General features: G+C 34.7%; 2 protein-coding genes across 2 annotated transcripts; one reads left to right on the top strand and one right to left on the bottom strand.

Moving 5' to 3' along the window:
- The first annotated feature begins 361 nt into the window (after positions 1-361).
- Positions 362-6062, top strand: LOC120163180 (starch synthase 1, chloroplastic/amyloplastic-like). The gene is made up of 15 exons (XM_039173178.1): positions 362-647; positions 2206-2564; positions 2743-2820; positions 2900-3024; positions 3199-3280; positions 3476-3649; positions 3914-3995; positions 4350-4441; positions 4532-4594; positions 4674-4763; positions 5202-5326; positions 5406-5514; positions 5599-5654; positions 5755-5794; positions 5889-6062. The coding sequence occupies exons 1-15, from the start codon at positions 383-385 to the stop codon at positions 6045-6047; spliced, it is 1899 nt and encodes a 632-aa protein (XP_039029109.1). The 5' UTR covers positions 362-382; the 3' UTR covers positions 6048-6062.
- Positions 6063-7381: 1319 nt separating this feature from the next.
- Positions 7382-11449, bottom strand: LOC120163171 (PP2A regulatory subunit TAP46-like). Its single transcript, XM_039173171.1, has 9 exons — positions 11152-11449; positions 10948-11070; positions 10648-10734; positions 10361-10465; positions 10081-10242; positions 9215-9250; positions 9039-9110; positions 8017-8297; positions 7382-7782 (listed from the first exon to the last, which is right to left on the bottom strand). The coding sequence occupies exons 1-9, from the start codon at positions 11245-11247 to the stop codon at positions 7536-7538; spliced, it is 1209 nt and encodes a 402-aa protein (XP_039029102.1). The 5' UTR covers positions 11248-11449; the 3' UTR covers positions 7382-7535.
- Positions 11450-12479: the final 1030 nt, after the last annotated feature.

Genomic DNA, 12479 nt, shown 5'->3' with positions numbered 1-12479 from the left:
ATTGAAACAGCAGTCAGGCAGAGTTCACGTGAAGGATCCGGTTATCGGGACCTGGGTTTGACACGTAGGGAATGTCGATTGCATCAATGGCGAAATCCTTTTAAGCTTCCGCCATATGGGTCTCCTCTGGGCGTCCATTATTCTCGGCTCTCGTGCTTTTACTGGATCTCTCAATCTCATTAATCTTCTCCCCCTCGAGCTAAAAGGTGAGGACGAAGCTTGATTTCTCCTATTTTTAGTCTATTACGACCCCACTCACATGTTTTTCCTTTCATTTCGCTCTTTTGTTCTCCTCGGGTCCTTCTATTTCAACCAGTCCTTTCTTATTCTTCTCATTTGATTTCTTTTCCACACAGTTTCTTTCATTTTTCTTTGTTCTCCAATGGAGTCGATTCAACTAACTCGCTTACTATCGTCTTCTAAATCATCTACCTTCGCATCGCCGACAGGTTTAACTTTCAGGCCGAGTTACCGACTCAGTTTTGATCAATTTTTGAAAAGGAGTCTTCCAAATGGGAAGTTGAAGGTCGTGAGATCTGAAAAATCTGGAAATGGTTCCGTTGAAGAACAAAAGCATGCCGTTCGGCTGGACTTGGACCGGGATGTTTCCGGCTCTGTTATCGGCTTAAACTTGATTCCTACGTCAGGTATTTTCGTTTCTCTGATAATCTGTGACTTTATTATTGTCTCTATTTCAATGATTACTGCAACTTTCCACCTTTCTTTTTTCTTTTTGAAAAGGAATTGGCTCATCTTATTTCACTCCAATATCAAACTTTCTTCCTTTTCCCTGAAAATCTGACTTCCATTTTCTTTATTGAAGTTTCAAAAATTAGATGAGCAACCGATTTAATAAGTCACATGCTGTTGAGTGTTAACTAGGCATTTCGCTTTCTTCATGCAAAGTTCTACCCTAGATTTGCGTGCATTCTGGGTTCAACCACCTGGGATGTGGAACCAAAGTTGACTACTTCGTCAAAACAATGCGGATATCATATGAACATCATAATGTTAATTAGCTTTAGTTTAATTAAAGAAATTATAATGATATAAACCTGAATAACCCAAATGCTCATTGTCAAAAAGAAAATATGGTGTGTTGACTGTAGTTTGACTTAATGCGGATATGTAAATAAAGAATTAATTAAAAATTTAAGCCTAAATCTAAAAATATTTAAGTCTCAATCTCTTCTTTAGCCTCTTAATTCTCCTTCCCCTTCTCTTGTAACCACAATCACCGTTGCCAGCATCACTTCCTTCCTTCATTCATTCATTCTAATGCTTGCTATCTAAAACCGCAATTTTTTGTCAAAATTTCCAAGATCTTTAACTGTTATGCACGTGCTGTGCCTCTTGATGAGCTTTCCAAGATTTTTAATCGGTGCTTCAGCAAGGTTTTACGCCTAATACCATAACCTTCGACGTCATGTTCAATGTTTATGGTAAAGCCAAACTTTTGAAGCATGAAGAAACTATTCTGGATGGCGAAAACTCGAGGCTTGGTAGATGTAATCTCTTACAATACTATAATAAGAAAAAGGAATGATAGTGACGGCGGCTATGATGATTGTGGTTAACAAAGATAAGGGAAGAGGGAGTTGAGAGGTTGAAGAAGATACGGAGATTTAATACTGATATGAAAGTAAATAAATAATTAAAATTTAAGCTTAAATTTAATGATGATTAAGAAAAAAATTGCTGATATGTTTTAATATTATTGGTTGGGTTCATATCCTACGTGGTGAGGAAGGTTCATAAAATAATTTCTCCTAAATTGATTAATAAGAAATTGCTGACATGTTTTAATATTATTGGTTGAGTTCGGTGAAGAGGGTTTATATTTATATGGTTAAACTACCTATTAGGTCCTTGTACTATAGGATTAGAACAAATTAGTCCATCTATTATAAGCTGAACAATTTAGTCTTTGTACATTTAACTTTGACGCAATAGATATGATTATAAAAACGGCAGAAAGGTTAAACGTTAAGAAATACCAAGTTATCACATTTTAAGGTAAAAGTTTTAATGTTCAAAGAGCCTTCCTATAAAATTTTATCACTTTGCTTTAAAATTAAATATGCAGACTAATTTGCTCACTTTTACAGTGAGGAGACCAGCTGTCTTTTCACGCCCACTAGGTAGTTTAACTTGGATCAAATGGTCTTCTTTGTTCTAACTGCGGTTTATCTAAATGTATCATAGGTGACCATGAAGTCATTAACACTAAAGTGTATGTGGCAACCGTTACCAAAGACAAAGACGATGAAATTAAAAAAGAAAAAGTAGAAACTAGAGTCACCTACAATATTGTTTTTGTTACTGCTGAAGCTGCACCCTATTCAAAGACAGGTGGATTAGGAGATGTTTGTGGTTCTTTGCCCATACAGCTGGCTAACCATGGACATCGAGTCATGGTTGTTTCCCCTAGATACCTGAATGGTAGCTCTGCAGACGAAAACTTTGCACATGTTTTGGATGCAAATAAGCGGATCAAACTACAATGCTTTGGAGGGGAACAAGAGATTGCATTCTTCCACGAGTATAGGGAGGGTGTTGATTGGGTGAGAACCTCTGCTTTTAATCTAGACCTGCTCTCATGAATATTTTGTTAAAGAGATTATTTATTAGAGAATCATGAGCAAAATTAGCTAGTAGTTAATAACTTTCATTCATCTCTTTGTCAAATTGAGGCTGAGGGAGAAAACTTTAATCATGTTAATGGTTTCCCTCAATTATAAGGTATTTGTGGACCATCCTTCTTACCATAGACACGGAAATCCATATGGTGATAGTCATGGTTCTTTTGGTGATAACCAGGTAAAGTTTTGTTTGTTTTTCGTTTGACTATGAAATTGCTTATTACTTCTCTATTCACTAATGACAATCTTTTCTACAGTTTCGGTTTACTTTACTTTGCCATGCAGCATGTGAAGCTCCATTAGTGCTTCTATTGGGAGGGTATACCTACGGAGAGAAGTGTCTCTTCCTTGTCAATGATTGGCATGCTGGGCTTGTGCCGGTGTAAGATGTTGCTTTCTTATTGTTTCATTTATTTGCCTGCTATGGTCCAACTCTATTTCAATTACTAAAAACACTGGTTTTACCAATGAATTAGTTTGACACTTCACATTACACTCAATTTTTAAAGGTTGCAATTTTACTGTGACTGTTGGTTTGACATCTTACATATTTTAGGCTTTTGGCTTCCAAATACCGTCCGCACGGTGTTTATAAAGATGCTCGTAGCATCCTTGTAATTCATAACCTTGCTCATCAGGTAGATGCTTTCCTCATGGTTATTCCTTTTGCTTTCTCGTTGGTTCTCTCATGTTAATGCCATACTAAGACCGATGCTGAAATTTCCTTTTCGGTTTCTTCAGTCCATAAGAGTGGTTAAAACCGAACTCTCATGGATCAAACTCTGTGCATTTCTAAATTGCTAATTTTAGATAAATTATATTCTATATGGAAGGGAGTGGAACCTGTTGCAAGCTTTAAGAATTTGGGATTGCCTTCAAACTGGTATGGGGCATTGGAATGGGTGTTTCCTACATGGGCCAGGACGCATGCTCTTGACACAGGGGAAGCTGTCAATATTCTAAAGGGTGCAATTGTGACAGCTGATCGAATACTTACCGTTAGCAAGGTGGTTTATTTTACATATTGTGCTATTTATGGTATATTTATATCTAGTCTTTTGTCTGGATATATAATGCTCTGCTATTTCTTTGAATTGTCAAAATGTTTCATTTAAAGGCTATTGATAGATCTTTATTTGATGGTTACTAATTACAATCATATATTATATAAATCTGATTGAAAAGCCACTGAACATCTGTGCTTCATTTATGGGAATTAGTTTCAGTATTTTTATAAGATGGCTTTAGTCAACTGTATTTGTTAATTGCAGGGCTATGCATGGGAAATAACAACTGTTGAAGGTGGATATGGTTTACATGAGATATTAAGCAGTCGGAGGGCTGTTCTGAATGGTAAGTGTTCCCTACTTCCTGAATAGAATATGACCTTTATGCTATTTGGCAGAACTCTGAAGGCTTTTACGTTGTTGCACATGCAAATGAAGTGATAGTTAAGTTTAATACATAAAAAAATATGACATCCCACTTTCAATGGGATTTACATTTTAGGAAGACCTTTATCAAAGTCTTAGTTAGTTTTGTTCATAAGCTTCATGCTGGACAAAAGAAGATGATTATATCGAAAAGTACATGCATGGAATATGTGTGGGGCTTTTGGATCATGTGTTCTCCAGTCATGTTTATAGTCCATGAAGAATTACAGATGTTCTTTAACTAGAGTCTTTGTGTACATTCAATGATGATCAGGTATTACAAATGGCATTCATGTTTCCGAATGGGACCCATCTTCAGATAAGCATATTCCATTCTGTTATTCGACTTCTTCTCTCTCTGGAAAGGTGGTTAATCTATTTTTTCTGGTATTAGCCATTTATAGTTGAACAAAGTTGCTCTTCCGAATTCTTATCCCAACAAGATGTGAACTTCAGGTTCAATGCAAGACTGCTCTCCAACAGGAACTTGGTCTTCCAATTAAGCCTGACTGTCCCTTGGTAAGATTTTACTTTATGTTGGAGTAGACTTAGTAGTGAAAAACCAGTGCTCAAGTTCTCACTAAGTTCATATTTATAGATTGGGTTTATTGGGAGACTCGACTATCAGAAAGGTATTGACCTGATCCACTGGGCTATTCCAGAACTTATGGAAGCTGATGTGCAATTTGTAAGTGAGCTTTCTTTTTATTTGATAACCATAAGTGCAAGAAGAATTACTCTTAATTTGTGTAATGCATTCCTTTCGATTAATATCACGGTGACCTGTTTTTGGTAGAAGGGTGGTTTCATGTTTCTATGGTCAAAGTAACATGGAAGGTAAAAGTTGATTTACTATTGTTCAAGACTGTATTCGTATAGGCATTTTATGCTAGTCACCTATACTAATTTTGCTATGTAATATCATTCTTCCTCCTGTTGATTTTGAATCTGATGATTTAAGATGAAATTGAAAGGGGCCTTTGGTAATTTGATGCAATATTGATTGCATTGTCCTATAGCAATTTTAAAGTCGGTTGTTCCCTCGTGGCCTCTTTTACCTTTTTTTTAGTTTTCGAGTTATTCTTTCTGTAACTTACAGGAGAACTAAGTTTCCGAATTTGGTTAGGTAATGCTAGGCTCTGGTGACCCACTTTATGAGAACTGGATGAGATCGGCAGAGAATACTTACAGAGATAAATTCCGTGGTTGGGTTGGATTTAATGTTCCAATCTCTCATAGGATCACTGCAGGGTAATTAGAAACCCTTTTTTTGGTCTGAACCATTTTCTAGAGATACCAATAACTTTATCATTTTTTTGGAATTGAGCAGCTGTGACATACTGTTGATGCCCTCTAGATTCGAGCCCTGTGGATTAAACCAATTGTATGCAATGAGATATGGAACCATCCCAGTAGTTCATGCCACAGGAGGACTTAGAGTAAGTTAAAACAATACTGTTCTCATGTCATTCACTTTTATATGACTTACGTTCATTACATGCCTCTGACTTACTCTTATTCAGGACACAGTAGAGAATTTCAATCCGTACGCCGAGGAAGGTAGCAGTGAAGGCATTGGGTATGCAATCCTTAACTTTTTCTTTTTCGTCTACCAAGTCTTGGTATTTCATATGCTTGTAGTTTCTCTTATAATGGTATGGTTTGAACTGTGCTAACAGGTGGGCCTTTTCTCCCTTCACAAAAGACAGTATGCTGAATGTAAGTTAAATGCTATTCATTTGCCAACTGTGACCTTCTAAATCTAGATGATGAGAGTTTCGCAAGAATAAGTTCGATCTTTACTGCACCACAGGCGTTACGAACGGCTATAAGGACTTACAAAGATCATAAGTCAACTTGGGAGGGATTGATGAGAAGATGTATGCAGAAGGATTTTACCTGGGAAAATGCTGCCCTTCAATACGAGCAGGTTTTCGAGTGGGCCTTTATCGATCCACCTTACATTAAGTAACCCGAAAATGAGACGGAAACACAGCAATGGAAGGGACAAGGCGTTTCAGTAGAGAGCTCTTTCAGGGCCTGTTTATGGATAACGAATCATAGGGAAAATTACATGCCAGTAGGCAGTATTATTTGTTTTGTTTTTACTATTTTTCCTCTTCCACCAACCCATATGGGTATGAGCTTCAATTAGCTGTTCATTTTCTTCTTTTTTCTTGGGGTTTTTTTTTGGCCGGGGGGGGGGGGGGCAGGAAGTTTGTTTGTATATGGTACTACAGGAAGACCAGTGTAGTATTTACCAACAGAATAACGTGTTGTCCATAGGGACGGGCATGAGATCCAATCCGATCTAACCGGGTTGAATTTATTTTTAAAAAATTTGGGTTTAAGTCGGGTCTTTTTTTAGAGAGGATAAATTCAGGTTGAGGAGGGTTTGAATTTATGATAAAAAATATCTGACCAGACTTGAAAAATATAATTATACCCTAAATATTGGGATGATTACTATAATTTCCATTTTTATATTTTTTTAATGAAATCTCTATTTTAAAATTAATAATTTTATATTATTTATGGTCGAGTTGGAGACGAGTTTTATTTCAAAAGTTGAGATTTTGGGCCAGGTAAAATTACTCTAAACTCGGATTGAACTTAAGTGGAAGGTATAAAATTTTGGAGTTAATAGGAAACTCAACCTAACCTGACTCATGTCTATCCCTAATTGTCCATGTATACAACAATTTTTTCCACGCAAAAGATCAATGTCTATAAAATCCGTGCAAAAGCACTAGATATTTTACGACATACTAATTGGATTTGAGACTTGGCTAAATAACAAAAAGATTGTATTATCACAAATTGGAGTTAATTTCATAGCCAACTTGTCAAAGATTGAATTCATCGATCGATTCAATACATAGAACGCTCGAATTATTAAAATAATTTTCTATCCAAATTATTTTAATAATATTTGCTCAAAGGACATAGTTGCAAACCAAATGCTCTAATTGAGTCAAAGCATATAATTTACCATTAAAACACATTTCAACCACCATAATAAAAATGGAACATATACACACAATAACAGACTCAATTATGATTTTACTCATTTAAACTGTGCTTTCAAAATGCTCCAGATCAATAGACTAATCAGATGATTTAGTTTTTCCTTCAACTATAGAGTATTCTACGGAATCCTATTTCTCTAACAAAATCAAAAGATACGTTCAAAGTAAAATTCATCATCTAAGTTATTATTCAGCATGGATCCTTAAATGAATTTAAATTTAAAAGTTTCACTGATACTATTTAGATGACGAAATGAATGATTACAAATAAAGGATATTGTGAGAATAAGGTGCATTTTATATATTTATGGTTCAAACAAACAAAATTCAGCAAGAACAAAATCGATAAGAATGTAAGAGATGTTCCTAAAACCATAATTTATTAGGTTTGAGCAAATACTTTATAAGAGTAGGAGAGCTACTTATCACTATTACCCACAGGGGGTAAGCTTTTTATTGCCAGCACCTCGAGGATTATCATCTTTCCAGTCATCCCATGCTCTTGCCTTATCTTGGGCAGCATCATCATCTTCATCATCATCACTTGGTCCCATCTTTGGTTTGTCCTTGTGCCATGCTGAGTTGGTTTCTTCAAACATTTTTGCGTTCCTCTCCTGCCACTTATTCATCATCTCCATCTCCCTCAAACCAGCTTCCTCGATACTCATCGTTGGCATCCTACAAGATAATTTGATCAACAGTTGAAAACAATATATTGAAAAAACAGCTATTTTTTCTTCATAAATGATTAGAACCAGAATGCTGCCAATATGGCAATATCACATGCAAACGTTGTCATAACGTGGCAAGATGTTTCAAAAAAAAAAAACAATTTGATGCTCAAGTATCCGCTTCCATACTTTGACAATAAAACAGAGTATATAAAAGCAGTATTTCAGGACAGGGATTTACCTATAAGCAGGTTGGAAAACCTGTGCTGCAATCCTTTCCCTCTCACTTGTTAGGCTTCCACCTATAAGGCTTTGCGGTCCAAAGATCATTGGCTGGTGTTTGTGGACATGTGCTTGTGAAACATTTGCCCTTCCTTCTATAACATCTTGAGCAAATGTAGCACATGTGATAGGTGCTGCAGGTTGAGTATATCGTGCACGAGATGCAGCATCACGATGCCATGCCTCTGCTTTCTTGGTGCGATCATCAAGGTTAGCCTCAGAAAATTCCTTTTCCCCATCCTGAAATGAAAGGAAGATGAAACTGGTGAATTAAAATTACTGTCAAAATTAGAAGCATTTTGATGATTCCTTCAGGCAAAACCATTTACTTTCTAAAACCAAAAAAGAAAAAGAAAAACTATTATCTTTTCCAGCACAAGTTACCAGAAAGCTGGCTATTACTGGACTGGCCAAAGCAATGCACGAGAAACTGAGCATTTCACCAATTAGTAAATGTTGTAACAAGTCATGGTTCAGCAGAAAGGCAATGAAAAATTATAGAAGGTCTTGTAATGTTTATTGGTTAAACAACATTGTTGTGTTTCAAATGATTTAGTTGAAGATTTCTGAAAATGTATAGAAGAATTTTCAATTTACTCCATTGTTAACGGCCAGTTGGAAATGCAGCAGCCCTAACAATGAACTTAAGGCTATGAGAACCTAACAGAGGTAAACGTTTCCTGTATTTATCAAAAAGGTTAAGTAAGCAAGATCTGACTTGGGCTGAATAGTATCAATCTTGGCATTACGTTAGATTTTTTCTTAGGTTTAACATCATAAAATATGTAATAGGAGTAATGATTTACATCTCCTAACTGGGGTGTATAGTGTCAAATCTTCAGGTAGAACTTTACTCTTCTTCTAGTGAAACTTTCAACACAACTCATCACCGAAGGTTAAGACGGCAGACACGTTTTCAGGAAAAAAGCACAAGTACTCAATACAACAGTTGAGCTATAGGTCATTTACACAGATTAATACCTTTAGCTGTTTCTCTTTTATAGCAGAAAGCATTTCTTCTTCCTTCTTCAGCATTTCGAGCAGATCAAAAGCCTGCAATTGTAGCAACGTAAAGAAAGTGGTATGGAGTTATTGCAATGATAGAAAACAAGATTAAAGCTTTTACATGGAAGATTTTATTGAAATGTAAGACCAACCTTACAAATAGCCAACGAGATAGTAGTAAGCCAAGCCTGCAAAAGGAAAATGTAACTCGTTCAGATAAACCAGAAAGTTTAGTCAAACCAAGAAGCACAGATAATATCTTCAATAAAAAGCATTAGGTATATTATCTCAGTTTCAGAGCTTTATGCAATTATTCTGATAATAAAATAACCAAATTTACAGTACCAGCAGCAGACTTCAAAAGGTCTAGTGTAATTGTAAAGTGTAATTCAGAAGCGGATCCTAATAATACAGTAGATAAATATCTTACCTAAGAGTTCATTAAAAAGGAAAAAGCCAACAGTCATAGCATCATATAAATAAAGCTCTTAAGTTACAATGTTGCCAATTATAACTAAGTCAGGTATAACCTCACAGTAACATTTAAAACTGCTGGATACCGTCACCCAGAACATAATCACAACTGTAGCAGGAAATTGATTATGATAAAACATACAAACACAAAAAAAAAGAGATCAAAGAAATTGATTATGATAAAACATACAAACACAAAAAAAAGAGATTAAAGAACTCGGGAAGCCTTATTATTTAAGGGCCCTAATTAGACCTTTGTGTCTGGTTTCACGAGCAAGCACAAAAACTGGATCGACGACAAATAATCCAGAAGAAAGCTGCTTAGATAATGGCCTTAATTAAAGCTTTCCCTACATGCTATTTTTACTAAAGAATTAATAAAGCAGTTGCCACAGGTTCTTTGTGCACCATGCAAATCTTCCCTAAGTTCCATGAATTTACAGATTTTTACTAGACAATATCAGGTTTGACATCTAATAGGCAAGTCTTAACAATGACATTGCATCTAACGTAGTTTAGAAGGTTTTTCATGTATATAACTAGCCTCTCTTTCCTCCTCCCCATCATCATCCAGCTGATCATCCTCTCCAACCTCAACAGGAGTGGATAAGGCAGCTGCTTTTGTTGAACGCCCACGTCGCTCTTTCCACTCCTTTATTTCTGTCAGTTTTGTTTCTGCAGCTTTTTGACGTCTAAACCGAGCAATCTGGAGACAGGCACAAAAGTGCAAGCACAGCAAAACAGCATCCCATTCAACTCAACTATCTAGAATGCATCCAATAATAACAAAAAATTGTGCTAACAGAAAAAGTATATATTAGTACCTTCAAGGCTCTTCGATCAGCAAAAGAATTTGAAGCTCCTTTTGCAGAAGCTTCCAATTCTTCCTGTGGTACTAGTTCCATTGCCTCACAAAACGAAATGAATTCCTAAAAGACACCACACTTTATATAAATCCAATTGACATAGGAGACAATAATCGAAAGATTACAAGTTGTAGCCCGATAAAAACATAGGTACAAAAGCAACTTTTGTAAAATGTTCTCTCTAATGCTAAACTTCCACAGTGAGTTCAACCACACTTCACTTTGAGCTATGAACTGAACTTTACCTTCAATTTTGCCTGTGAAATCTTGAGAATTTGTATCCTTTCTTCCCCTGCAAGCTTTTCGGTCAGCTCTGCAAGATAAAATGGCACCTGAAAGGTACTGCAGTTAGAACCTGCCTAAAATACTACTTTACAGCCCTTACAACTGTGTCCAATATTCTAAAAATGAATAACTCCCAACTTATTTTAAAACAAAGAATAGTTAATTGCACAACAAGAAATCAAAGTTCGGAATAAAACTTAATTGGCATACCAAGTAGAATTTATAAAAAAGATGAAGGAAATGAAGTTATTGACAATTACCAAGATGTACTTAAGATTGATGGTGCTGATATCATCTTTGGTTTCATTGGATGAGAAAAGCCCTAGACTGTTCACCATATCCTCACACTTCCCAAGCAACTCGCATCCTTTCTTCACCAGATCCTGCGGGCCCAATGAAATTCACATTTTTCACATCGGAAATCGTTGAAGAAACAATGAATCAAGCATGAGAAGGAAACATACCTGGTCAGCACCAGACTCCGTGGACGTAAGATAGATCTTACGAGCCTGATCGAACAGAGCTGCCAACGACATATCCTCCACTTTGTATTCACCCATAGATGACTGTCGGAGAAACCCTAGAATTTATACTAACCCAACTTCGAGGAAAGAAGAAACGAATTAGAAAATCTTGACCCGAATGGGTGGCGACGATATTTCAATATTCAGAAATCTCGAGGGTAAATTGAAAATCACAATTTTTTGTATCTGCAAAGAAAGAAATTCGAAAGGAACAAGGTTCGCTGAGAGAGAGAGGATGACGAAATAATGGATATATCCTTAAAGCGTCAATTTATAAACTGGGCGTTTTCATCTCCAAGAATTTTTTTTTGAAAAATACGGTAATACAACTTTATGAGAAAAATATAAAAATGTTGTTTCTATTTTTAGTGTATAAAATTAATTTTATAAATACTTTTTAAAGTAGAATATATAAATATTTTTTATTAGAGAATATTATTTTAACCTTTTAATTATACAAAATATAAAATAATAATTTAAATTTAAATACTTTTTTTATTAAACAATTAATACAAATAACTTGATAGTTAATAAAATTAATATAGTAAATATTTAATCTTTAAATTTTATATTTTATTTTAATTTTAAAAATTAACCTTTAACATTTTAAAACTACATTAATTGAATCTCTGTTTTAGTTCATTTTCTTTACAATTCTCCAAGCCATCAATGTCGTATTTGGGCTTGGGCAAGAACACTTGTACAAGACTCAGAATTTTTATAATGCATTATATTTGTAAAAAAATTGATTTTATATCATTTATAGGGTTTAATTATTTTTAATATTTATTATTAAGAGTTTAATTTTTTTCTAATATTTATTATTAGAGGTCTGCTCTTATAATTTATTTTTTTTCTAATATTTGTACAAGTATCTAATTTTCTACAATTTTTTTCTAACAATTGTTATTAAGGGTCTATTTTTTTAATACTTGTTATCAGTGACCTAATTTTTTTCAATATTTGTTATTAGGGGTATACTTTTAAAATTTAATTTATTTTCTAATATTTATTTGTTATTATGAGTCCAAAATTTTCAGTACTTTTATTAAAGGTTTAACTTTTTTTTCAATATTTGATATTATGAGTATACTCTTAAAATTTATTTATTTTTTATATATTTATTATTAGGGACCTATTTTTTAACACTTGTTATTAGAAACAATTACTTAAATAACGCTATATAACCACAACAATGACCGTTATGCAATGTTATCAACATCGTCCAAAACCGTAATATCCACAACTGTTATGTCAACAATAACATA

The sequence above is a fragment of the Hibiscus syriacus genome, unplaced genomic scaffold (assembly GCF_006381635.1).
Source record: "Hibiscus syriacus cultivar Baekdansim isolate YM2019G1 unplaced genomic scaffold, ASM638163v2 tig00111427_pilon, whole genome shotgun sequence".
NCBI lineage: Eukaryota > Viridiplantae > Streptophyta > Magnoliopsida > Malvales > Malvaceae > Hibiscus > Hibiscus syriacus.
Note: the sequence above shows the minus strand (reverse complement) of the source record. Positions and strands in the feature narration are given on the sequence as shown.

Bases quoted from the DNA above. Each gene is read 5' to 3' on its own strand.
- LOC120163180 (XM_039173178.1), top strand. From the start codon at position 383: ATGGAGTCGATTCAACTAACTCGCTTACTATCGTCTTCTAAATCATCT. The intron at 2,565-2,742 runs GTGAGAACCTCT...CTCAATTATAAG, and splicing joins ATAGGGAGGGTGTTGATTGG to GTATTTGTGGACCATCCTTC. The intron at 5,795-5,888 runs GTAAGTTAAATG...ACTGCACCACAG, and splicing joins CAAAAGACAGTATGCTGAAT to GCGTTACGAACGGCTATAAG.
- LOC120163171 (XM_039173171.1), bottom strand. From the start codon at position 11,247: ATGGGTGAATACAAAGTGGAGGATATGTCGTTGGCAGCTCTGTTCGAT. The intron at 10,243-10,360 runs GTACTAATATAT...GCCTGTCTCCAG, and splicing joins CTGATCGAAGAGCCTTGAAG to ATTGCTCGGTTTAGACGTCA. The intron at 9,251-10,080 runs GCTAGTTATATA...TTCCTTTTGCAG, and splicing joins ATGGGGAGGAGGAAAGAGAG to GCTTGGCTTACTACTATCTC.